Source organism: Pseudophryne corroboree, chromosome 3 (genome assembly GCF_028390025.1).
Source record: "Pseudophryne corroboree isolate aPseCor3 chromosome 3, aPseCor3.hap2, whole genome shotgun sequence".
Lineage (NCBI taxonomy): Eukaryota > Metazoa > Chordata > Amphibia > Anura > Myobatrachidae > Pseudophryne > Pseudophryne corroboree.
The window spans coordinates 35,022,765-35,050,460 of NC_086446.1; the positions used below are offsets into that span (position 1 = coordinate 35,022,765).

The 27,696-nt window shown below is 45.8% G+C and overlaps 2 protein-coding genes across 2 annotated transcripts in view; one reads left to right on the top strand and one right to left on the bottom strand.

Annotated features, from left to right (window-relative positions):
• The window catches only part of LOC135054624 (zinc finger protein 260-like), a 69,691-nt gene extending 67,897 nt beyond the window's left edge, over nt 1-1,794 (bottom strand). The window contains exon 1 of the mRNA XM_063957827.1: nt 1,727-1,794. The gene's annotated coding sequence lies outside the window, so the exon portion shown is untranslated. The remainder of the gene's footprint in view (nt 1-1,726) is intronic.
• Nucleotides 1,795-1,905: 111 nt separating this feature from the next.
• LOC135057114 (uncharacterized) overlaps nt 1,906-27,696 on the top strand; it is a 123,909-nt gene continuing 98,118 nt past the window's right edge. Inside the window, 8 exon segments of the mRNA XM_063963013.1 lie at nt 1,906-1,982; nt 6,016-6,164; nt 11,798-11,938; nt 13,354-13,477; nt 13,602-13,699; nt 13,880-14,399; nt 25,844-27,048; nt 27,219-27,315. Of these exon segments, the coding sequence (XP_063819083.1) occupies nt 6,087-6,164; nt 11,798-11,938; nt 13,354-13,477; nt 13,602-13,699; nt 13,880-14,399; nt 25,844-27,048; nt 27,219-27,315 (2,263 nt within the window). The 5' untranslated portion in view covers nt 1,906-1,982; nt 6,016-6,086.

Consider the following 27,696-nt stretch of genomic DNA (forward strand, 5'->3'; position numbering starts at 1 on the left):
CAATTTCTTATCTGGGGAAGTCCACGCTTCCTCACACACCTCATTTAATTCCTCAGATGCAGGAAAAACTACAGGTAATTTTTTCTCACCAAACATAATACCTTTTTTTGTGGTACCTGGGGTATTATCAGAAATGTGTAATACATTTTTCATTGCCTCAATCATGTAACGGGTGGACCTATTGGAGGGTACACTAGTCTCATCGTCGTCGACACTGGAGTCGGTATCCGTGTCGACATCTGTGTCTGTCATCTGAGGTAGCGGGCGTTTTAAAACCCCTGATGACATTTGAGACGCTGGAACAGGCACAAGCTGAGTAGCCGGCTGTCCTATGTCGTCAAACCTTTTATGTAAGGCGTTGACACTGTCACGTAATTCCTTCCATAAGTCCATCCACACAGGTTTCGAACCCGTAGGGGGTGAAATCACATTCACAGGCATTTGCTCCGCCTCCACATCATTTTCCTCATCATACATGTCGACACAGCAGTACCGACACACAGCACACACACATAGGGAATGCTCTGACAGAGGACAGGACCCCACAAGGCCCTTTGGGGAGACAGAGGGAGAGTATGCTAGCACACACCAGAGCGCTATATACCACAGGGATATCACCTATAAAGAGTGTTTTCCCTTATAGCTGCATATATATTTATACTGCCCCTAAATTTGTGCCCCCCCCCCCCCTCTTTTTTACCCTTTCCGTAGTGCAGCACTGCAGGGGAGAGCCAGGGAGCGATCCTTCCAGCGGAGCTGTGAGGGAAAATGGCGCCAGTGTGCTGAGGGAGATGGCTCCGCCCCTTTTTGGGCGGGCTTTCTCCCGCTATTTTAATAATTCTGGCAGGGGTTAATTAACACCTATATAGCCCCTGGGGTTATATATAGTGTCAGTTTGCCAGCCAAGGTGTTATTTATTGCTGCTCAGGGCGCCCACCCCCAGCGCCCTGCACCCATCAGTGACCGTAGTGTGTGGTGTGCATGAGGAGCAATGGCGCACAGCTGCAGTGCTGTGCGCTACCTTGGAGAAGACAGAAGTCTTCAGCCGCCGATTTTCCGGATCTTCTTGCTTCTGGCTCTGTAAGGGGGACGGCGGCGCGGCTCCGGGAACGGACGACGAGGTCGGGTCCTGTGTTCGATCCCTCTGGAGCTAATGGTGTCCAGTAGCCTAAGAAGCCCAAGCTACCACCAGTTAGGTAGGTTCGCTTCTTCTCCCCTTAGTCCCTCGTTGCAGTGAGCCTGTTGCCAGCAGGTCTCACTGTAAAATAAAAAACCTAAACTATACTTTCTTTCTAGGAGCTCAGGAGAGCCCCTAGTGTGCATCCAGCTCAGCCGGGCACAGAAATCTAACTGAGGCTTGGAGGAGGGTCATAGGGGGAGGAGCCAGTGCACACCAGATAGTCCTAAATCTTTCTTTAGATGTGCCCAGTCTCCTGCGGAGCCGTCTATTCCCCATGGTCCTTACGGAGTCCCCAGCATCCACTAGGACTTCAGAGAAAGAGGCAGTAAGGAGTATGATGGGCTTGGGGGGCATATAATGCATGTGTGGTAATGCGGGGCCCCTCGGTATGAGGTGCAGGGAGCAGCAGCAATAGGTACAGGGCAGCCCCGGAGCTGTGAGAGGGGTGTCCGGGCCGCAGGGAGGAGCCTGCAGCCCCCTCCAGGCCCCAGACCCGCTGCCTGCACCGTGTTATATCCCTCTCCGTATCTCTATGTATGTACTTACCGCCAGTCCTCTGCCTGGAGGGCTACACACCCGACTTCCGCCCTGTGCGTTCCACCCAACTTCCGCCCTGTGCGTTCCACCCAACTTCCGCCCTGTGCGTTCCACCCAACTTCCGCCCTCTGCATTCCAATTGACTTCCGCCCTGTGCGGTCAACCCGACTTCCGCCCTGTGCGTTCCTCCAGACTTCCGCTCCCTGCGTTCCAATCTCTGCAGGCTTCCGGTGCATTGTGCTGAGAGAGAAAAAGGACTGACATGGTGGTGACTAGTAATATTATTATTATACAGGGAAGCAGCCTGTGGTGTCATTTTTATTAATATTAAACAGGAGGAGCGGCCTGTGGTGTCCTGTTGTTATTATTATACAGGAGGAGCAGCATATAGTGTCCTGTTATTATTATACGGGGGGAGCAGCCTGTGGTGTCTTGTTGTTGTTATTATTATTATTATGTAGGGGAACAGTCTGTGGTGTCCTTTCATTATTATTATTATTATTATTATTATTATTATTATTATAATACAGGGGGAGCAGCCTGTGGTGTCCTGTTATTATTATACAGGGGAAGCTGCCTGTGGTGTCCTGTCATTATTATTAAACAGGAGGAGCAGCCTGTGGTATCCTGTTATTATTATACAGTGGGAGCAGCCTGTTGTGTCCTGTTATTATTATTATTATTATTATTATTATTATTATTATACAGAGGGAGCAGCCTGTGGTGTTCTTTATATTATTATACAGGGGGCAAGGCTTGTGGTGTCCTGTTGTTGTTGTTATTATTATTATTATTATTATACGGGGAGAGCGGGCTGTGGTGTCCTATTATTATTATTATTATTATAATACAGGAGGAGCAGCCTATGGTGTTCTGTTATTTTTATTATTATTATTATTATTATTATACAGGAGGAGCAGCCTGTGGTGTCCTGTTATTATTATACAGTGGGGGCAGCCTGTGGTGTTCTGTTATTATACAGGGGGACCTGCCTGTAGTGTCCTGTTGTTATTATTATTATTATTATTATTATTATGCAGGAGGAGCAGTCTGTGATGTCCTGTTATTGTTATTATTTTTATAATAATAATAATTATAATACTACTACAGGAGGAGCGGCCTGTGGTGTCCTGTTATTATTATACAGGGGTAGCAGCCTGTGGTTTCTTGTTATTATTATTATTATTATACAGGAGGAGCAACCTGTTGTGTTCTGTTGTTATTATTATACAGGGGGAGCAGCCTGTGGTGTCCTATTATTATTATACAGGAGGAGCAGCCTGTTGTGTCCTGCTATTATTATACAGTGGGAGCAGCCTGTGGTGTCCTGTTATTATTATACAGGGGGAGCAGCCTGTGGTGTCCTATTATTATTATTATACAGGAAGAGCAGCCTGTGATGTCCTGTTATTATTATTATACAGGAGGAGGAGCCTGTGGTGTTGTGTTGTTATTATTATACAGGAGGAGCAGCATGTGGTGTCCTGTTATTATTATTATACAGGGTAGCAGCCTGTGGTGTCCTGTTATTATACAGAGGGAGCTGCCTTTGGTGTCCTGTTGTTATTATTTTACAGGGAGAGCGGATTGTGGTGTTCTGTTGTTATTGTTATTATTATTATACAAGGGTAGCGGCCTGTGGTGTTCTGTTATTTTTATTATACAGGGGGAGCGGCCTGTAGTGTCCTGTTATTATTATTATTATACAGGAGGAGCAGCCTGTGGTGTCCTGTTATTTTACAGGGGGAGCGGCTTGTGGTTTCCTGTTTATTATTATTATTATAATACAGGAGTAACAGCCTATGGTGTAGTATTATTATTATTATTATTATTCAGGAGGAGCAGCCTATGGTGTCCTGTTGTTGTTGTTATTGTTGTTGTTATTATTATTATTATACGGGGGAGCAGCCTGTGGTGTCCTGTTTTTATTCAACGGGAGCTGCCTTTGGTTTCCTGTTGTTGTTGTTGTTGTTGTTATTATTATGATTATTATTATTATAATACAGGAGGAGCAGCCTTTGGTGTCCTGTTTTTATTCAGGGAGAGCTGCTTGTGTTGTCCTGTTATTATTATTATTATTATACAGGAGGAGCTGCCTGTGGTGTCCTGTTATTATACAGGGGTAGTGGCCTGTGGTTTCCTGTTATAATACAAGAGGAGCAGCCTGTGGTGTCATGTTATTATTATTATTATAATACAGGGGAAGCAGCCTGTGGTATCCTGTTATTATTATACAGTGGGAGCAGCCTGTTGTGTCCTGTTATTTTACAGGGGGAGCAGCCTGTGATGTCCTGTTATTATTATTGTACAGGAGGAGGAGTCTGTGGTGTCGTGTTGTTGTTGTTATTATTATACAGGAGGAGCAGCATGTGGTGTCCTGTTATTATTATGCAGGGGGAGCAGCCTGTGGCGTTCTGTTATTATACAGAGGGAGCTGCCTGTGGTGTCCTATTATTATTATTATTATTATTATTATTAATATTAAACAGAGGAACCTGCCTGTGGTGCCATGTCATTATTATTATTATACATTAGGAGCAGACTGCGTTGTCCTATTGTTTTTATTATACAGGGGGAGCAGCCCGTGGTGTCCTGTTATTATTATACAGGGGAAGCTGCCAGTGGTGTCCTGTCATTATTATTAAACAGGAGGAGCAGCCTGTGGTGTCCTGTTATTATTATACAGAGGGAGCAGCCTGTGGTGTTCTTTATATTATTATACAGGGGGAGAGGCTTGTGGTGTCCTGTTGTTGTTGTTGTTGTTGTTGTTGTTGTTGTTATTATTATTATACGCGGGGAGCGGGCTGTAGTGTCGTATTATTATTATAATACATGGGAGCAGCCTGTGGTGTCCTGTTGTTGTTGTTGTTGTTATTATTATTATTATTATTATTATTATTATAATAATTATTATTACAATACATGAGGAGCAGCATATGGTGCTGTTATTATTATTATTATACAGGAGGAGCAGCCTGTGGTGTCCTGTTATTATTATACAGTGGGAGCAGCCTGTGGTGTTCTGTTATTATACAATGGGAGCTGCCTGTAGTGTCCTGTTGTTATTATTATTATTATGCAGGAGGTGCAGCCTGTGGTGTCCTGTTATTGTTATTATTATTTTTATTATAATAATAATAATACTACAGGAGGAGTGGCCTGTGGTGTCCTGTTATTATTATACAGGGGTAGCAGCCTGTGGTTTCTTGTTATTATTATTATACAGGAGGAGCAGCCTGTTGTGTCCTGTTGTTATTATTATTATTATTATTATTATACAGGGGGAGCAGCCTGTGGTGTCCTATTATTATTATACAGGAAGAGCAGCCTGTGATTTTATACAGGAGAAGTGGCTTGTGATGTCCTGTTATTATTAATATACAGGGGGAGCATCCTCTGGTGTCATGTCATTATTATTATGCAGGGGGAGCAGCCTGTGATTTCCTATTATTATTATTATTATACAGGAGGAGCAGCCTGTGGTGTACTTTTATTATTATTATTATTATTATTATACAGGAGGAGCGGCCTGTGGTGTCCTGTTGCTATTATTATTATACAGGAGGAGCGGCCTGTGGTGTCCTGTTGTTATTATACAGGAGGAGCAGCATGTGGTGTCCTGTTATTATTATTATACAGGGTAGCAGCCTGTGGTGTCCTGTTATTATACAGAGGGAGCTGCCTGTGGGGTCCTGTTGTTATTATTTTACAGGGAGAGCGGCTTGTGGTGTTCTGTTGTTATTGTTGTTATTATTATTATTATACAAGGGTAGCGGCCTGTGGTGTTCTGTTATTTTTATTATACAGGAGGAGCAGCCTGTGGTGTCCTGTTATTTTACAGGGGGAGCGGCCTGTGGTTTCCTGTTATAATAATAATAATAATAATAATAATAATAATACAGGAGTGATGTCAGTGTGATCTGGGTGAGATTTCAGTGTGACATGTGTATAGTGACCTGGGTGTGATGTCTGTGTGACCTGTGAATAGTGATCTGGGTGTGATATCCGTGTGACCTGTGCATAGTGATCTGGGTGTGATATCGGTGTGACCTGTGCATAGTGATCTGGGTGTGATATCACTGGAGCAGGAAAATTTGTGTGCAATGTATTTGTGGGAATTACTACAGAATATAAGTGGAGTAAATTGAACCAAATATGTGACATGGCTGTGTGATGCTCAGTGACCAGTCTTATACAATGACCAGTGTTATGTTGCCAGGGTTATATGGCTCGGGGGAAGAGGAGGACGATATACATGTACTCTGGGTGTTTATAATAATTGCTCTATTTATTCCTAGAAAACTGAGCAGTGAGGGACTGAAGCATCTGTACTAGAAGTGTCCGGAGACCTATCTCTGATTTCCTGAGGATGGATAAAGACTGCAGTCATATGACTGAGAGGATACTAAATCTCACGCTGGAGATTATCTACCTACTGACTGGGGAGGTGAGGGGATCTGGGAGCGTCACAGTGACATCACTTATATCTATAGTAATAATACAGGGACATGACTGGGGAGGTGAGGGGATCTGGGAGCGTCACAGTAGCATCACTTATATCTATAGTAATAATACAGGGACATGACTGGGGGGGGTGAGGGGATCTGGGAGCGTCACAGTGACATCACTTATATCTATTGTAATAATACAGGGACATGACTGGGGAGGTGAGGGGATCTGGGAGCGTCACAGTGACATCACTTATATCTATTGTAATAATACAGGGACATGACTGGGGAGGTGAGGGGATCTGGGTGTGTCACAGTGACATCACATATCTATAGTAATAATACAGGGACATGACTGGGGAGGTGAGGGTATCTGGGAGTGTCACAGTGACATCACATATCTATAGTAATAATACAGGGACATGACTGTGGAGGTGAGGGGATCTGGGAGTGTCACAGTGACATCACTTATATCTATTGTAATAATACAGGGACATGACTGGGGAGGTGAGGGGATCTGGGAGCGTCACAGTGACATCACTTATATCTATAGTAATAATACAGGGACATGACTGGGGAGGTGAGGGTATCTGGGAGTGTCACAGTGACATCACATATCTATAGTAATAATACAGGGACATGACTGGGGAGGTGAGGGGATCTGGAAATGTCACAGTGACATCACTTATATCTATAGTAATAATACAGGGACATGACTGGGGAGGTGAGGGGATCTGGGAGTGTCACAGTGACATCACTTATATCTATAGTAATAATACAGGGAGACATGACTGGGGAGGTGAGGGTATCTGGGAGTGTCACAGTGACATCACATATCTATAGTAATAATACAGGGACATGACTGGGGAAGTGAGAGGATCTGGGAGTGTCACAGTTGCATCAACTATATCTATAGTAATAATACAGGCACATGACTGGGGAGGTGAGGGGATCTGGGAGCGTCACAGTGACATCACTTATATCTATAGTAATAATACAGAAACATGACTGGGGAGGTGAGGGGATCGGGGAGGCTCATCTGCCTCTAGGATGCACCTAGTAAAATATATTTTGTAAACATTCCGAAGAAATTTGTAGATTAGCCGTCTACATTTGGATGTAGCTGGTAATATTAGGTGCAACCGGCAGCCCCTGTGGGATTCTTTATAGTAAAAAAATAGGATTTTAATGCCTACCAGTAAATCCTTTTCTCTTAGTCCGTAGAGTATGCTGGGGTCACATCAAGAACCCTGGGGTATAGACGGGATCCGCAGTAGACCTGGGCACTTTAAGACTTTCAAAGGGTGTGAACTGGCTCCTCCCTCTATGCCCCTCCTCCAGACTCCAGTTATAGGAACGGTGCCCAGGGAGACGGACATTTCGAGGAAAAGGATTTATTGTTAAACTAAGGTGAGATACATACCAGCTCACACCTCAAGCATGCCGTACAACATGGCATTCAACATAACGCAAGTCAATGGCTTGAACAACGTCAGCAACAGGCTGACTAAAAACGTAACACAACATGTGTTGAAATGTAACAAAAAACTGCAGATACAGTACTCACTGGGACGGGCGCCCAGTATCCTCTGCGGACTAAGAGAAACGGATTTACCGGTAGGTATTAAAATCCTATTTTCTCATACGTCCTAGTGGATGCTGGGGTCACATCAAGAACCATGGGGTTATACCAAAGCTCTAGAACGGGAGAGTGCGGATGACTCTGCAGCACCGATTGACCAAACATGAGGTCCTCATCAGCCAGGGTATCAAACATGTAGAACTTCGCAAAGGTGTTTGAACCCGACCGAGTAGCATCTCGGCAAACCTGTAATGCCGAGACCCCCCAGGCAGCCGCCCAGGACGAGCCCACCTTTCTGGTAGAATGGGCCTTCACCGATTTCGGTAACGGCATCCAGCCGTAGAATGAGCATGCTGAATCGTATGACAGCTCCAGCGCGCAATAGTCTGCTTGGAAGCAGGAGCCCCAATCTTGTTGTGAGCATACAGGACAAACAGAGCCTCTGTTTTCCTAAACTGAGCCGTTCTGGCGACATAAATTTTCAAAGCTCTGACTACATCGAGAAACTTTGATTCCAGCAAGGCGTCAGTAGCCACTGGCACCACAATAGGTTGGTTCAAGTGGAATGACGAAACCACTTTCGGCAGAAATTGTTCACGAGTCCTCAACTCTGCTCTATCTTCATGGAAGATCAAATAAGTGCTCTTGTGAGACAAGGCCGCTAATTCAGAAACCCGCCTTGCAGATACCAAGGCCAACAGCATGACCACTTTCCAAGTGAGGAATTTCAACTCTACCTTCTGTAAAGGTTCAAACCAATGAGATTGAAGGAATTGCAACACCACGTTAAGATCCCACGGTGCCACTGGGGGCACAAAGGGAGGTTGGATGTGCAACACGCCTTTCACGAAAGTCTGAACTTCTGGAAGGGAGGCCAATTGTTTTTGGAAGAAAACTGGTAAGGCTGAAAATTGTACTTTAATTGAGCCCAACTTTAGGCCCGCATCCACACGAGCTTGTAGAAAATGGAGAAAACATCCTAACTGAAATTCTTCTGTAGGCGCCTTCTTGGATTCACACCAAGACACGTATTTTCTCCAAATACGGTGGTAATGTTTAGACGTTACTCCTTTCCTGGCCTGAATAAAAGTGGGGATGACTTCCTTTGGAATACCCTTTCGAGCTAGGATCCGGCGTTCAACCGCCAAGCCGTCAAACGAAGTTGCGGTAAGTCTTGGGACACGCACGGCCCCTGCTGTAACAGATCCTCCCTCAGAGGAAGAGGCCAGGGAACTCCTATGAGTACTTCCTGAAGATCTGGATATCAAGCCCTCCTTGTCCAGTCTGGAACAATGAGGATCGCTTGAACCTTTGTTCTTCTTATGATCTTTATCACTTTTGGAACGAGTGGAAGCGGAGGAAACACATACACCAACTGAAACACCCACGGTGTCACTAGGGCGCCCACTGCTATTGCTTGAGGGTCTCTCGACCTAGAACAATATCTCTGAAGTTTCTTGTTGAGGCGAGACGCCATCATGTCTATTTGAGGAATTCCCCAAAGGCTTGTCACTTCTGCAAAGACCTCTTGATGAAGACCCCACTCTCCTGGATGGAGATCATGTCTGCTGAGGAAGTCTGCTTCCCAGTTGTCCAATCCTAGAATGAAGATCGCTGACAGAGCGCTTGTATGCCTTTCCACCCAGTGGAGAACCTTTGTGGTCTCTGCCATTGTCGCTCTGCTCTTTGTTCCGCCCTGGCGGTTTATGTACGCTACTGCTGTTATGTTGTCCGACTGAATCAAGACAGGCCGATTGCGAAGATGTTCCGCTTGCAGAAGGCCATTGTAAATGGCCCTAACTCCAGAACGTTTATTTGTAGACAAATTTCCTGGCTTGACCATCTTCCCTGGAAGCTTTCCCCCTGTGTGACTGCTCCCCGGCCTCGGAGACTCGCATCCGTGGTCACTAGGATCCAGTCCTGGATCCCGAACCTGTATCCCTCTAGAGCTGTGCAGCTGCGACAGGAGTGAGATTCTGGTCTTGGAAGACAGGATTATCATTCGGTGCATGTGCAGATGGGACCCGGATCACTTGTCCAACAGGTCCCACTGAAACACTCTGGCACGGAATCTGCCAAACTGAATGGCCTTGTACGCCGCCACCATCTTCCCCAGCAACCGAGTGCATTGATGGATCGATACTCTTGCCGGTTTCAGAATTTGTTTGACCAGGTTCTGAATTTCCAGAGCCTTTTCCACTGGAAGAAAAACTCTCTGTAATTCTGTGTCCAGAATCATTCCCAAAAACGACAGCTGTCTCGTCAGAAGTTTAGGAGCCAACCATGTTGCTGCAGAATTGCCAGGGAGAGCGTAATGTTCTGAAGTATTTGGTCCCTGGATCTCGCCTTTATCAGGAGATCATCCAAGTACAGGATAATTGTGACTCCTTGCTTGCGCAGGAGAACCATAATTTCGGCCATTACTTGGTGAAAACCCTCGGAGCCGTGGACAGACCAAATGGCAACGTCTGAAATTGGTAAAGACAATCCTGAACTGCAAACCTCAGGTAAGCCTAATGTGGAGGATAAATGGGAACATGTAAGTAGGCATCCTTTATGTCTACCGACACCAGAAAAATTCCCCTCCTCCAGACTGGAGATCAATGCCCGGAGAGATTCCATCTTGAATTTGAATTTTCTAAGGTAGAAATACAGGGATTTGCGGTTCAGGATTAGTCTGACTGAGCCGTCTGGCTTCGGTACCACGAACAGGCTCAAATAAAAGCCTTCTCCCTGTTGCGACGGGGAACCCTGACAATGACTTGATTGTGACACAATTTTTGTATTGTGGTGCATACCACCTCCCTGTCCGGAAGAGAAGCTGGTAAGGCATATTTGAAAAATCGGTGAGGGGGAACGTCTTGAAACTCCAGTTTGTACCCCTGGGACACTATTTCTAAAACCCATGGGTCCAGGGCTGAATGAGCCCAAAACTGACTGAAGAGCTTGAGACGTGCCCCCACCAGCGCGGACTCCCGCAGAGGAGCCCCAGCGTCATGCGGTGGATTTGGCAAAAGCTGGGAGGACATCTGTTCCTGGGAACCGGCCACGGCCAGTAATCGTTTACCTTTTCCCTTCTAGTAGCAAGGAAGGAAGACCGTCGGCCTTTTCTGTATTTATTGGGCCGAAAGGAATGCATCTGATAGTGGTGTGCTTTCTTTTGTGGTGCAGGCACATAAGGTAAAAATTATGACTTAGCCACGGTAGCCGTAGATACCAAATCAGCGAGTCCATCACCAAACAACACACCACCTTTATATGGTAGAGACTCCATAGTTTTCTTAGAGTCAGCATCAGCATTCCATTGATGAATCCACAATGCTCTTCCAAGCTGAGACTGCCATGGCATTGGACCTTGATCCCAAGAGGCCAATATTATGCAGCAGTGTGAGGAAGGACCAGCGTCTCTGCAGCCTTGTGTAGAGAAAATGGTGCCAGGCTGTGTGCTGTGAGGGCTAAACTCCGCCCCCCGTAATGGCACGCTTCAGACCCGCTCTTTTCAAATACATTTTTATACTGGCGGGGTCCAGACAGTGCCCTGGCACTATGTCCACTCTTGCTAGTTACTTATAGAGGTCATATATGCTGCCCAGGACGTCCCCACCGCGCCCTGCACTCTGTAGTGTTGCTGTGTGTGGGAGCATGGCGCGCAGCGTGCGAGCGCTGCAGTACCTCAGAAGCCATCACTTAAGTCTTCTTTTCTTCTTCTACTCACCTGTCTTCTGGCTCTGCAAGGGGGGTGACGGCGGGCTCTGGGAACGAGCATTCAGGCGTACCTAGCGATCAGACCCTCAGGAGCTAATGGTGTCCTGTAGCCAAAGAAGCAGACCCTTTAAACTCACAGAAGTAGGTCTGACTTCTCTCCCCTAAGTCCCACGAAGCAGGGAGACTGTTGCCATCAGTACTCCCTGAAAATAAAAAACCTAACATAAGTCTTTTTCAGTGAAACTCAGTAGAGCTCCTCAGAGTGCATCCAGTCTCACTGGGCACAGATGCGTAATTAAACATACTTTTAATTGATTTTCCAATGTTGTCTCTCTCAATACACAGGATTATACAGTAGTGAAGAAGACACTTCCAAGCTGTGCCTCCATCACGGTTCCTCCACCTCACTCACTGATACATGAGAGGTACAATGACCAGAAGATCCTGGAACTCACCAACAAGATCATTCAGCTGCTGACTGGAGAGGTGACTGCTGGGAATGGGACATTATACAGTAACACCAGGGAATGTGTCTGGTGATGACTGGAGAGGTGACTGCTGGGAATGGGACATTATACAGTAACACCAGGGGATGTGTCTGGGTGATGACTGGAGAGGTGACTGCTGGGAATGGGACATTATACAGTAACACCAGGGAATGTGTCTGGTGATGACTGGAGAGGTGACTACTGGGAATGGGACATTATACAGTAACACCAGGGAATGTGTCTGGTGATGACTGGAGAGGTGACTGCTGGGAATGGGACATTATACAGTAACACCGGGGGATGTGTCTGGGTGATGACTGGGGAGGTGACTGCTGGGAATGGGACATTATACAGTAACACCAGGGGATGTGTCTGGGTGATGACTGGGGAGGTGACTGCTGGGAATGGGACGTTATACAGTAACACCAGGGGATGTGTCTGGGTGATGACTGGAGAGGCGACTGCTGGGAATGGGGCACTGTACAGTAACAACAGGGGATGTGTCTGGGTGATGACTGGAGAGGTGACTGCTGGGAATGGGGCACTGTACAGTAACAACAGGGGATGTGTCTGGGTGATGACTGGAGAGGTGACTGCTGGGAATGAGACATTGTACAGTAATACCAGGGAAGTGTATGGGTGATTAGTGTTCATTCTAGCACCCTGCACCTCTCATAACTTGTGTAGTTCCTCTTTCCAGCCTGGGATGTCGCTCTCTGCTACGGATGCTTCTAGCACATGCTGATCTATTTCTCAGTGCTGAGATACAGACTGTAGTCAGCTAGAAGCACCAGAGCAGAGAGTGACACCCCTGGCAGAAAGGAGGAACTGCATGGGTTGTGAGAGGTGCAGGGTGCTAGAATGAACACTAGGTGATTACTGGAGAGGTGACTGCTGGGAATATAACATTGTACAGTAACACCAGGGAATGTGTCTGGGTGATGACTGGAGAGGTGACTGCTGGGAATGGGACATTGTACAGTAACACCAGGGGACGTGTCCAGGTGATGACTGGAAAGGTGACTGCTGGGAATGGGACAATATACAGTAACACCAGGGGATGTGTTTGGGTGATGACTGGAGAGGTGACTGCTGGGAATGGGGCACTGTACAGTAACACCAGGGGGGGTGTCTGGGTGATGACTGGAGAGGTGACTGCTGGGAATGGGTCATTGTACAGTAACACCAGGGGATGTGTCAGGGTGATGCCTGGAGAGGTGACTTCTGGGAATTGGGCACTGTACAGTAACACCAGGGGATGTGTCTGGGTGACTGCTGGGAATGGGACATTGTACAGTAACACCAGGGGACGTGTCTGGGTGATGACTGGAGAGGTGACTGCTGGGATTGGGGCATTATACAGTAACACCAAGGGATGTGCCTGGGTGATGACTGTATCATTGTGTGTGTCAGGTTCCTATAAGGTGTCAGGATGTCACTGTCTATTTCTCCATGGAGGAATGGGAGTTTATAGAGGAAAACAGGGGTCTGTACAAGGACGTGATGATGGAGAATCACCGGCCCCTCACATCACTGGGTAAGAAGAGACTGTCATGTATTGTACAGGGGGGAGCAGGTCTGGGGGGGGGGTCATATACACACAGATAATCACAGATAATCACATATATACACTGTACTCAGTCACTGTGTGTCTCCTACAGATGGGCCCAGTAACAGAGATACCCCAGAGAGATGTACCCGTCCTCTGTATTCCCAGGATTGTACAGAGGAGAATCACAGGATCCCACAGGAGGATCAGGTAGGTGGGATTTAGGGTCTCATCAATATACCAAAGTGACTTTTAACTATATGAGATGTAATTCATCTGTTTGTGTCTTACACAGTGATATTCTACTACTTAACTCAGTGACCGTTATTAGTAAGATGTTATTTTAATGTGTTGTGTATTAATTAGGATGAGTATATTACTTATTTTAAGATAGAAGATACAGAGGGAGAAGAAGAGACGTATGTGACTGATATGAAGGCAGAAGATATAGAGGGAGAAGAAGAGACGTATGTGACTGATATGAAGGCAGAAGATATAAAGGGAGAAGAAGAGACGTATGTGACTGATATGAAGGCAGAAGATATAGAGGGAGAAGAAGAGACGTATGTGACTAATATGAAGTTAGAAGATATAGAAGGAGAAGAAGAGACGTATGTGACTGATATGAATGCTGAAGATATAGAGGGAGAAGAAGAGACGTATGTGACTGATAATAAAGCAGAAGATATAGAAGGAGAATTAGAGACGTATGTGACTGATAATAAAGCAGAAGATATAGAAGGAGAAGAACAGACGAATGTGACTGATAATAAGGCAGAAGATATAGAAGAAGAAGAAGAGATGTATGTGACTGATTTGAAGGCAGAAGATACAGTGGGAGAAGAAGAGACGTATGTGATGGGTGATCAGCTGTGTAAGGAGGAGGAAATCCCTACAGATATCAGTACAGGTGGGTCATTAACACTTATTACAGAAAAGAGTCACTCATTCTCCTTCCTCAGTCTCTACAACAATCTATTGTCCTGCACCCTCTTTTGTAAATTCAGACTAATGAGGGAAATGTATCTGCCCAGTGAGGGAGTCAGGAGCCATCAGACCCTATTATACTCCTGGTCTCGCCCTCACATCATGTCACTGTGTGTTACCAGCCCAGAGATCTGACCAGTCTCCTCCCCACACTCTCTGGTATATCTCATACATCAGGAGCCATCAGCCCCTATTATACTACTGCTCTCCCCCTCACATTGTGTCAGTGTATGTTACCAGCCCAGATATCTGACCAGTCTCCTCCCCACACTCTCTGGTGTATCTCATACATCAGGAGCCATCAGCCCCTATTATACTCCTGCTCTCCCCCTCACATCATGTTACTGTGTTACCAGCCCAGAGATCTGACCAGTCTCCTCCCCACACTCTCTGGTGTATCTCATACATCAGGAGCCATCAGCCCCTATTATACTCCTGCTCTCCCCCTCACATCATGTCACTGTGTGTTACCAGCCAAGAGATCTGACCAGTCTCCTCCCCACACTCTCTGGTATATCTCATACATCAGGAGCCATCAGCCCCTATTATACTCCTGCTCTCCCCCTCACATTGTGTCACTGTGTGTTACCAGCCCAGAGATCTGACCAGTCTCCTCCCCACACTCTCTGGTGTATCTCATACATCAGGAGCCATCAGCCCCTATTATACTACTGCTCTCCCCCTCACATTGTGTCACTGTGTGTTGCCAGCCCAGAGATCTAACCAATTTCCTCCCCACACTCTCTGGTGCATCTCATACATCAGGAGCCATCAGCCCCTATTAGACTCCTGCTCTAATCATCACATTATGACCTAGCTGGAAGCGGACACACTCCAAGGCTCCACAGTATCACATTCTGTATGCCAGGGCCATAGGGAATGGAGAAATAAGTCATATGCTTCTGAGGAGGATGTCAGGACTTAGTGTTGCTATTTCCTACAAAGAGAAACGTGATGGTGATACCGCTCTCATAGTAGGAATGTCCGCACCATGATGGGATCACCATCAAATTGTGGACACCATTTGTGAGACACATGGAACCTATGAAGATGATGCTCCCCCTGTACATAATGCAGTAGTGGTATCACATATCTAACACACACACACTACTCACCTGCACTGTGATAGCTTGAACACTGATACATATAGATCTATATTAGTGTGTGAGGGGCCTCCTGCTATATTGCTTTCCATTTGTGGGGAAACTCCTTGGATCATAGCTTGGACTTTCTCAGAGGCCACTATGACAAGTGTTGTAGCTCACACACTTATCAGATGGAACTGGTTCTATTATAAGCCACTGTTCTATATGTGCAGCAATAGAGTCCTATTTACTGTCTGTACATGTATAATTGTAATAAACTAGTTGCGAAATTAAAATAAAACATCTGAACATCTTGATCTCACTAAGAGTATGATAATTTGTTCTGCAAGGCAACAAAAATCTGTTTCTCCTTCAGGGTCCACAGTGGTATCCACAGGATGTACCTTGGGATATTAGGAAGCGACAGTGGAATGGCACCAACGATCTAAGCTTTTCAGACTCCCAGGATGCAATGGGATAGTCTCCTATATCCCCACCTCATGGCTCAGGCAATTACATTTTTTGTTTGGTGTGGCAGGAGCCGGACCACGGTCGATGGACTACAATTTTTTTTCTAGCATCCATAAGGGATACTGGGGACAGAATTAGTACGATGGGGTATAGATCGGTCCAAAGGAGCGAGTGCATTTTAAAATTCTTCCACTGGGTGTGCTGGCTCCTCCCCTCTATGCCTCCTCCTACAGCTCAGTTTAGAAAAAAGTGCCCTCAGGAGACGAGGTACACTCTGAAGCTCCAGAGTTTTTATTCATTTTATTTCTAAGTTTTAATTTTTTCGGTATGCTGTTTGGGCACTGTCTAAACCGGAAGACAAGCCATCACCCTGATGGCATGGGCCTCCACCTGGGGGATTTAAGGGCGGGAAGCCGATTTCTTCTATTTGCACAAGTTTGGCAGAAGTCCACCACAGATGCCTGGGTGCAAGAAGCGGTGTCTCACGGTTATCCTTTTGCCTTCTAGAAACATCATCCACAAAGATTCTTTTGTACCAGCCCATCTTCAGTGGAAACGAATGCCAGGGCACTACAAGAGGCAGTTCAGAAATTGCTACACTCAGGAGTGATAGTACCGGTTCCCTCAGCACAGCAGGGACGAAGTTCTATTCCAACTTGTTTCTAGTACAGAAACCGAATGGGTCATACCGGCCCATTCTCAATCTCAAAGCTCTGAACAAACACATTTGGGTGCCTCGTTTTCATACAGTATGGAAACCTTGCGTTCCATTATCTTGGCAATGGAGTCGGGGGATTTTATGATATCCCTAGATATCCAGGAAGCTTACCTGCATGTACCTATAGCACCGTCCCATCAGTGCTATCTCAGGTTTGTTATCCTCCGGCAACATTTCCAGTTTCAGGCTCTACCCTTTGGACTGGCTACAAGAGTATTTACCAAAATTATGGTGGTGATGGCAGCTTACCTTCATCATCCGAGATTAAGGATTTTCCCATATCTAGACGACCTCTTAATCCTGGCTCAGTCCCAGGAAACTCTGCAATGCCATCTTCAAGTGACAATTGCCTGCTTACAAAGTCATGGCTGGCTCATAAATTTGGCGAAGTCTTCCTTAGTTCCGTCACAACATATGACACATCTAGAGGCTGTATTGGATTCCAGTCTTCAGAGAATCTTTCTACCTCTGAACAAAATATCCACGATACCGATGAAGATCCAGGGGTTACTACACAGTTGGAGGGTATCCATCCATGCAGCAATGCGAGTGATGGGATCGATCTCTACATTCGACATGGTGGAATATGCTCAATTCCATTCAGACGATGAAAACTCAGAATATAATTCATCCTCAGGAAGTGTTTGGGTCATTAGCTTGGTGGCTACAGACATCCCATCTGGACAAGAGGCGATCCTTTTGGATCTCAGATTGGCATGTTCTGACATCGGACGCCTGTCTACAGGGTTGGGGAGCCGTGGCAGAACAGTACTTCTTCCAAGGACACCGGACCAAGGAAGAAATTTGCCTGCCAATCAACGTTCTGGAACTTCAGGCCATATACATGACTCTTACCCAGGCAAAATAAATAATTCACGGCACGCCGATTCAGATTCACTTGGACAATGCGACGGAAGTAACGTACCTCAATCGCCAAGGAGGAACTCGCAGCCGAAGGGCAATGAAGGTGGTAAGCTGCACATTAAGGTGGGCAGAACTTCATCATACAGCCGTGTCCGCAGTGTTCATACCTGGAGTCCTAAATTGGGAAGCAGACTTTCTCACCCAGCATGGCTCTCAAGCAAGCGAATGTGCCTTACACCCAGAAGTCTTTCAGATTCTGGTAAACAAGTGGGGACTGCCAGAAGTAGACCTCATGGCCTCTCATCAGAACAACAAAGTACCTACCTGCATATGGGTCAAGAACAAAGGATCCCGAAGCAATCTTCATGGATGCCCTGTCTGTGAAATGGAGGATAGAGGAAGTTTTTTTTCCACAGGCGATAAGTGTCCTGTAACAATGTAACAAGTGTCCTAGTAACAGTGTTATTTAAATAGCTGAAATGATATTTATCTGGCGATGGAGTATATGTTGTTGTATCTTTGATGTCCTTAATCTTGTTTATCTTTACCATGTTTTTTGCTCATATCTAAAACTTTGTTGATTGTTGTCAGGCTGCGGAGCCTTACCTCCGGCGGGTGCTCCCCCGGGTTACCGTCCCGCTGGTTGGCACGGCTGCGGCGGCGGGTCCTCCTGGATGGATGTGCGGCTGCCAAGGGCTGGGGGCTGAGGGTCTGGAGAGCCCGGCGATGCGGCGGGGATCGCTGCGGTAAGGTCCTCTAGTGGTGACACAGTATAGTGTGTCAGAGACAGAAGCTGGCTAAAGCTGTGTGCTAACAGCTAAGTATGTCTCCTGTGCTGGGGGCAGCCATGTTGGAGACCAGAATATTACCAATGAAGTTTCCAATCTGTGTCCAGCCAATCCTGTGTGTTCTCCCCTTACAAAAGGGGGCTGGCTCAGAGGGAGAGTGCCAGTGCTTCAAGTTACCTCCTTGTGAAAGGTTCTCCAGCTCTGTGCTCCCAGGTTACTTCTGGTTCCCTGGTCCTGGTTGCTCTCATCTATCGGTTACCTAAACGCTGCTGCAGTCCCTGCTGTCTAAGTCCGTTGCCACTCATGGAAGTGGTCGCGGGGTCCCAGGTCGTAGAGGAGCTCCAGATGCTAGCGGCGGTTCCCGCAGACGTCTTCATTTCTTCAAAGTCCAAGTTCTTCAGCCTCATCTTTCAATCACAAACCACAGTCTTCATTTCTTCAAAGTTCAAGTACTTCAGCCTGGTCTTTTAATCATAAAACACAGTCTTCAGCTCTTCTTTACCGGAGTTCTTCAGCTTCACTCTTCAAGTCATTTAACCATAGACTCTATTTCCTCCAGTTTCTTCTATTTCTCCAATATTCGTGTACAGCCTGATTATTCATTAAAACTACAGTTATCTTCCTACGAAGTCCTCTTTTTCTTTACGCCCTCCGGCCAATGTTAACACTTAGTTTGGCTTCCACCCCATGAGGAGGAATTACATTCAGCTACCTCGTTTACTCTCCTCACAGGTAGCTGTCCCTTCAGCTAAAACTCGGTTGTCGGAACCCCAACTTACTCCGAGCGTGGCAGCAAGCACTGGCCTAATGGATCCGGCAAGTGAGCAGGCTACCGGTGGCGATGCCTCTGTGGATATTCTGTCTCATCTAAATAAACAGGAGGCCATGCAGGCACAGATTTTACAGTTCATGCTGAATATGTCCACTCGTTTGGATTCTCTTCACGCAGCTATTTCCACATCTCGGACTCTAGTTCCAGCTTCCAATCCGCCAGCACCTAATCCTCTAGTGTCGATTCCAGATCCTCACTTACAACTACCGCCACCCAGTAAATTTGACGGTAGTCCAAAGCAATGCTGAGGGTTCCTCAATCAATGCGAGATCCAGTTTGAGCTTCAGTCAGCTAACTTTCCGTCTGATCGGACTAAAATCGCATACATCATTTCACTTCTGACCGGACCAGCTCTGGATTGGGCTTCACCCTTATGGGAGAGAACTGATCCCATACTCTCGAATTACTCGGAATTCATGGCAACTTTTCATAAAATATTTGACGAGCCAGGATGGACCACCTCTGCCTCTTTGGAGATTCTTCGTCTGCGTCAGGGAACCCGTTCCGTCGCCCAGTACGTGATCCAATTCCGTACTCTGTCTTCCGAAGTGGGCTGGAATGAAGAGGCTGTCATTGCCGCCTTTTGGAACGGTCTCTCCGACAAAATTAAAGATGACCTGGTCACTCAGGATGTGCCAGTTAAGCTTGATCAGCTTATTTCTTTATGTAACAAGATTGATCTGAGATACAAGGAGCGCTGTGTTGAGAGAACAAGGTTCGAGCGACCCAAACCTCGGGCCTGTCCCACTCCTAGACCATCCTTACCGTCTACTGAAGAACTCATGTGGTTGACGGAAGTTATATCCCTGAAGGGATCATCACCCACCGTGCAGTTCCTCTGAAGATGAAAGTTGGTATTCTCCATTCTGAAGTTATCTCTTTCCTGGTAATTCCCAAAGCCACTCAAAAAATAATCCTAGTATTCCCGTGGTTACAGGAGCACAACCCCCACTTTGATTGGCAAACTATGGATGTATTCGCTTGGGGGGAGTCGTGTTCTCAAAGCTGTTTATCCACTGTCAAGCCACTCCTTGCCCTACACTCCACTGATCTCCCAGATGCCTATCAGCCCTTTCTGGGCGTCTTCAGTAAGCAAGGGGCGGATACCTTGCCTCCCCACCGAAGTTGGGACTGCCCTATTGATTTACTGCCTGGTAAAACACCTCCCAGAGGCCAAACGTACCCTTTATCTCTCCCGGAAACCCAAGCGATGTCGGAGTATATACAGGAGAATTTGGCCAAAGGGTTCCTTCACCCTTCCTCTTCTCCAGCCAGGGCAGGGTTTTTTTTTAGTTAAGAAGAAGGACGGGGGCCTACAGTCTTGCATCGACTACCGGGGGCTCAACGAAGTTACAGTTAAGAACAGATACCCCTTGCCCTTGATTCCCGAACTATTTGACTGAGTAAAGGGGGCTACCATTTTCACCAAATTGGACCTGCATGGAGCTTATAACCTTATACGCATTCGCACAGGAGATGAGTAGAAGACTGCATTCAATACTCACAACGGGCATTACGAATATCTTATGTTGGACTTTGGCTTATGCAATGCTCCAGCAGTCTTCCAGAATTATGTCAACAAATTATTCCAAGATCTCCTCTATAAGTAAAAAAAAGTGTGTGAAGAATTCCTTTGTGGCGCTTCTAGTCAGACGGTGGCTGCCTTCTAAGTCCACTGGTGAACCTATCCCAGAAGGTTCAAAAGTTATAAAAGAAAGATCTGTGGTTGTGTGGACTAGATGGCGCTACCGTTCAAGTGGTGAAGGTGAGACGGAGGGAAAAAGCCGTTATACTTAGCTTATAGTTGGTGTCCGAAGTGTTCTGCTTCTGGTGATCAGACTGGATACTCCAGCGTGAGTAAAAAAAAATTATATAGAATATAATGTGTAGTAGAGTTTTTTTAACAAGTGGTAAATAAATGCGTAGATGTCCACAGGTACTATGGTACTGTTAGTGACTTTTCACTCGTGATATGAGTGGTCAGCTTGGGACTTAAATCTCAAAATGAAATAAAAGTAGAAAGCTGGCATAGACACACCTTTCTTACACAAGCAAGGGTATGAAAAAACCCATAAAGGTATCTTTCTGGATCACTGGCAAACTATATGGACAGATAGTGCAGGAATTTCAAGGACAGGATATTTTTGATAGACAGTAGGTAGGCAGTTGCGTACCTAACACTCACAGTGAAAGCTGTTATGATCCTCGTGTAGCGGTTTCTTTAAACGGCGGTCAAACTGCATTGGTCCCCTCACACTGGTGCGATGATTCAATCGGCCAAGTAGGAGTATTAGATAAATGAACACTTATTTCAGTAACAGGGAAGTCTTATGGACAAGTTAGGAGATGGAACCTCCTATCATCAGCTAGGCTGCCAGGGTGGCTCCGCGTTGAAGTCGAACGGCTCCCTATAGAGCACTTTTCCTAGTCCCGCTGGGTTGTTGTACGCTTTGAAAGAAAATCCGCTGTGAGATAACGGCTCGAAGGACTTGGGGAATCGTCTTCTCTTTTTTGGCAGAATTTTTAGAGTGGTGTGGGGGCCCAAGGGAGAAATCACAGAGGCGGCTCTTGCCATATGCCCGGGAGGGGAGCGGGCAGGAATCAGCTCATCATCGTCGTAGCTAATCCGTCAACGGGTAATGGAGTCTGAGGTCGGGGTGGTCTGTCCATGTGGGCCGTGCTGCTGCTGCCGCCTGCGTGCGTGTAATGGAGGAGTCAGACAGGATTAAGCCAGTGCCTGGTTGTGTATCTGGACAATATTATAATATTTTCCAAAGATCTGAAAGTCCATCCAGAACAGGTCAGAGAAGTCTTGAGACGTTTAAGGGAAAATCAACTCTTTTGTAAACTGGAGAAGTGCACGTTTGAGGTTCCTTCCATCCCTTTCTTAGTTTACATCATTTCCAGGAGGGAATTACAGATGGATCCTGCTAAAATCCAAGCAATCAGAGATTGGACCCTTACTACCACTCTGAATGGAATCCAGCATTTTTTAGGCTTTGCCAATTTCTATAGGAAGTTTATTAAAGATTATTCCTCCATCATTGCCCCGATTACAGCACTAACAAGAAAAGGGTCTAATTCTGCAGCTTGGCCACCTTAGGCACTAAAAGCCTTTTAGTTTCTAAAAGAGGCCTTCATGTCTGCTCCTATCCTTCGGCAACTTGATCTCAGTCGTCCTTTTCAGGTGGAGGTGGATGCTTCTTCAGTAGGAGTGGGGGCCGTCTTATCCCAGTACTTCGAGGATCAGAAAGCTCATCCTTTTGCTTATTTTCCCTGAAGATTCTCTCCGGCAGAACAAAACTACGCCATTGGAGAACAAGAATTGCTTGCCATAAAACTTGCTTTTGAAGACTGGAGGTACTTGCTGGAAGGAGCTCAGCACCCAATCTCTGTAACCACAGATCACAAAAATCTTTTATATCTTCAGACTGCCCGATGTTTAAACTCACGGCAAGCCAGGTGGGCACTGTTCTTCTCCCGTTTTTCTTTCAAGATCAGTTATCCTCCAGGGTCTCTTAATCGGAAAGCAGATGCGCTCTCTCGTTCATTGAGTTCAAATGAGTCCACAGATCTTCCGAACAGACAATTCATCCTAGATCCTGCCTCCTTTGCTGCAACTCATATTACTTTGGTTCCTCCACCAGGAAAAACCTTTGTTGCACCAGAACTCTAAAAAAGACTGCTCACGTGGGTTCATAACTCACAGTGTATGGGATCCGCAGGTAGCCTCAAGACTCTTAAGTTCATTCAACGCTCCTATTGGTGGCCTCATCTGAAGATGGATGTTTTGGAATTCATAGATGCCTGCCCAAAGTGCGCCCAACATAAAAGTGCAAGAGGATCACCATCGGGTCTTCTTCATCTGCTATAGGTTCCACAAAAACCCTGGACACACATCTCCATGGATTTTATAACTGACCTACCTGTCTCCAGAGGACGAAACACCATTTGGGTAATTGTGGACCGATTTTCCAAAATGGCACACTTTGTCCCACTCACAGGTCTTCCAACCGCTCCACAACTATCAAAATTGTTCATATCAGACATCTTCCGGTTACATGGACTTCCACAAGAGATAGTTTCCAACCGAGGGCCTCAATTTGTGGCTAAATTCTGGAGAGCACTGAGTTCAGCTCTTGGAATGGAATTAAGTTTCTCCTCTGCATACCATCCCCAATCGGATGACCAGACTGAGAGTGTGAACCAAGACTTAGAGACTTTCCTACGACTCTTCATATCTTCTCAGGATGATTGGCTGGACTATCTTCCATTTGCTGAATTTGCTCACAATAATCTCTACCATTCCGCTACCCATTCCACACCCTTTTATGTGAATTATGGACTTCATCCACGTGTTCCTGCTTTCCAGTCTCTTCCAGCTCTCGAAGTACCTGCCACAGAGTTACCCCTTCAGAAATTCACTTAGGTGTGGAAACAAGTTCATGAGGCTCTGCTTAAAACATCCAATAAATACAATTTTTTTCAGATCGGAGATCTCAAAGTGGGTGATCAAGTCTGGATTTCTACTCGAAACTTAAGACTCAAGGTCCCTTCCAAGAAATTTGCCCCCAGATTCATTGGACCATATCCTATTGAAAAAGTATTGAATCCAGTAGTATACAAAGTGACGTTGCCTCCATACTTGAAGATCTCAAATGCATTTCACATCTTACTGAAGCCTCTCATACTTTACAGTTTTTGGGCTGCGCTCCCTAGACCTCCCAAGGTGCAAGATGCTCAAGGAGAAGAATTTGAAGTTCATAGGATTCTTGACTGTCGTAAAAGATATGGTCATCTCCAATATCTTATTGATTGGAAGGGATATGGACCGGAGGAAAGGTCCTGGGTTTCTGAAGAGGACGTCCACGCTCCAAGATTAGTCTGGGCCTTTCATACCAAGTATCCGACGAAACCACAAGGGTGTTCAGAACCCACCCTAAAAAGGAGGGGTACTGTCAGACTCCGGAGCCTTACCTCCGGTGGGTGCTCCCACGGGTTACCGTCTGGCTGGTTGGCACGGCTGCAGCGGCAGCGGCTGGACGGATGTGCGGCTGCCAGGGGATGGGGGCTGAAGGTCTGGAGAGCCGGGCGCTGTGGCGGGGATTGCTGCGGCAAGGTCCTCTAGTGGTGACAGAGTATATAGTGTGTCAGAGACAGAAGCTGGCTAAAGCTGTGTGCTAACAGCTAAGTATGTCTCATGTGCCAGAGGCAGCCATGTTGGAGACCAAAGTATTACCAATGAAGTTCCCAATCTGTGTCCAGCCAATCCTGCGTGTTCTCCCCTTACAAAAGGGGGCTGGCTCAGAGGGAGAGTGCCAGTGCTTCAAGTTACCTCCTTGTGAAAGGTTCTCCAGCTCTGTGCTCCCAGGTTATTTCTGGTTCCCTGGTCCTGGTTGCTCTCATCTGTCGGTTACCTAAACGCTGCTGCAGTCCTGCTGTCTAAGTCCGTTGCCACTCGTGGAAGCGCTCACGGGGTCCCAGGTCGTAAAGGAGCTCCAGGTGCTAACGGCAGTTCCCGCAGACGTCTTCATTTCTTCAAAGTCCAAGTTCTTCAGCCTCATCTTTCAAACACAAACCAGTCTTCATTTCTTCAAAGTCCAAGTACTTCAGCCTCGTCTTTTAATCATAAAACACAGTCTTCCGCTCTTCTTTACCAGAGTTCTTCAGCTTCACTCTTCAAGTCATTTAACCATAGACTAATTCCACCAGTTTCTTCTATTTCTCTAATATTCGTGTAAGTCCTCCTTTTCTTTACGCCCTCTGGCCAACGTTAATGCTTAGTTTGGCTTCCACCCCATGAGGAGGAATTACATTCAGTCACCTCGTTTACTCTCCTCACAGGCAGCTGTCCCTTCAGCCAAAACTCGGTTGTCGGAACCCCAACTTATGCCAAGCGTGACAACTGTTACTTGTGAACATCAATAACAATAAAGGTATTATTATTATATCTGCTCACTCTACTCGTTCGGTAGGTCCTTCATAGGCAGCCCACCGTGTTGCCTCAGCTGAGCAAATATATAAGCCAGCCACATGGTCATCTGTTAACACATTCATTAGACATTATGCCTTTGATACCTTTGCCTGTCAGGACGCTGCTTTTGGGTGAAGGATTCTCCTGTCCAATCAGGAGCGTCCCCTCCACTAATTTCTGCTTTGGGACATTCTAAGGTATATCCTGTGGATACCACTATGGACCCTTAAGGAGAATTAGAAGTTATGGTAAACTTACTGAAGATAACTGTTTCTCTGAATTCCACAGTATCCACAGGGATCCAACCCTGACGCTTCTGATTTGAGAATCTTTACACTTACTAACCTCTCTCTTCTTGTATGGAAGTGTGTGTATGTTCTTCTCGCCTGATTAGGACTCTCTATTATGCTCCTGCCTTGAGCTTTGGAAAATAACTGAATTGCCTAAACCAGGAGGTGGGGATATAGGGGACTGGCCCATTGCATCCTGGGAGTCTGAAAATCTTAGATCGTTGGTGCCCATTCCGCTGTTGCTTCCTAATATCCCAAGGTATATCCTGTGGATACTGTGGATTTTGGAGAAATAGTTATCGATGGTAAGTCTACAATAACTTCTAATTTCATATTTATTTCTAGGAGATGGAGGCACAAGTACAAAGATCTTGGAGGGAGATCGCATTTTGCCTCCAGATATTAAAATACAAGACAACATCACACTGGACTCTCCGGGGGACATCTCCATTTCTCTAAATATACATCCTGTACCTCTCAGTGCTGATCTATCATCTGATCTCTGTCATCATGGGAAATGTTCTCCTGATAACTCCAAAATTGTTACACATAGTGCTGCTCTTACAGGTGATTCGGTTTTTACATGTATTAATTGTGGTAAAAGTTTTGTACATCAGTCAGTGTTTGTTAAACATCAGAGAAGTCACACAGGTGAGAAACCATTTCCATGCTCTGACTGTGGAAAATGTTTTTCTCAGAAATCAAATCTTGTTACACATCAGAGAAGTCACACAGGCAAAAAAACATTTCCATGTCCTGAGTGTGGGAAATGTTTTACACAGAAATCACATCTTGTTAGTCATGAGAGAATTCACACAGGTGAGAAACCATTTCCATGTCCTGAGTGTGGGAAATGTTTTTCTCTGAAAGCAAATCTTGTTATACATCAGAGAAGTCACACAGGTGAGAAGCCATTTCCATGTCTTGAGTGCGAGAAGCATTTTAAAAATAAATCACATCTTCTAATACATGAGAGAAGTCACACAGTTGAGAAGCCATTTCCATGTCTTGAGTGTGGGAAATGTTTTACACAGAAATCACATCTTGTTAGTCATGGGAGAATTCACACAGGTGAGAAGCCATTTCCATGTCCTGAGTGTGGGAAATGTTTTATATGGAAATCAGTTCTTGTTGCACATCAGAGAAGTCACACAGGTGAGAAACCATTTCTATGCTCTGAGTGTGGAAAATGTTTTTCTCTGAAATCAAATCTTGTAATACATCAGAGAAGTCACACAGGTGAGAAGCCATTTCCATGTCTTGAGTGCGGCAAGCATTTAAAAAAAAAATCACAACTTCAAATACATGAGTGAAGTCACACAGGTGAGAGGCCGTTTCCATGTCCTGAGTGTGGGAAATGTTTTAAAGATAAATCAAATCTTGTTCAACATGAAAGAAGTCACACAGGTGAGAGACCGTTTCCATGTCCTGAGTGTGGGAAGCGTTTTAGATTTAAATCACATCTTGTTACACATCAGAGAAGTCACACAGGTGAGAGACCATTTCCACGTCCTGAGCGTGGAAAGAGTTTTACACAGAAATCAAATTTTGTTATACATTAGAGAAGTCATGCAGGTGAGAAGCCATTTTCATGTCCTGTATGTGGGAAATGTTTTACATGGAAATCAAATTTTGTTACACATCAGAAGTCACACAGGTGAGACACCTTATGTTCTGGGTGTGGAAAATGTTTTACAAATCACATCTTGTTATACAACAGAGGAGTCACACAAGTGAGAGGCCATTTCCATGTTCTGAGTGTGGGAAATGTTTTATACAGAAATCAGATTTCTTTAAACATGAGAGAACTCACACAGGTGTGTAACCATTTCCATGTACTGTGGGTCTGATTCTGGTTTGTATGCAAACGTAATGGTTTGCATATAAGTCTTAGTCATTGGATTCAAACTTCCTGGACCCTGCTGTCTAGATCCTATGGTCAGTCTGAGTAAGCTTCGGTTTGTGCTGACTGACCAAGATCTTTTACCATCATGACTTGGTATGATGATCCAATGCGATGTACTCAGATGCAGCCCACCAATCTCCTACTGCATTTACATGTAATTTGTACGGTATTGCACTGCGTCTGCGCAATTCCTTATAGATCGACATCAGGCCCTGAGGGCACAAAATACTTTTGACTAAAATATCTTGTTACACGTCACAAAATCCACATAAGGAGAAAGGATTGGCATGTG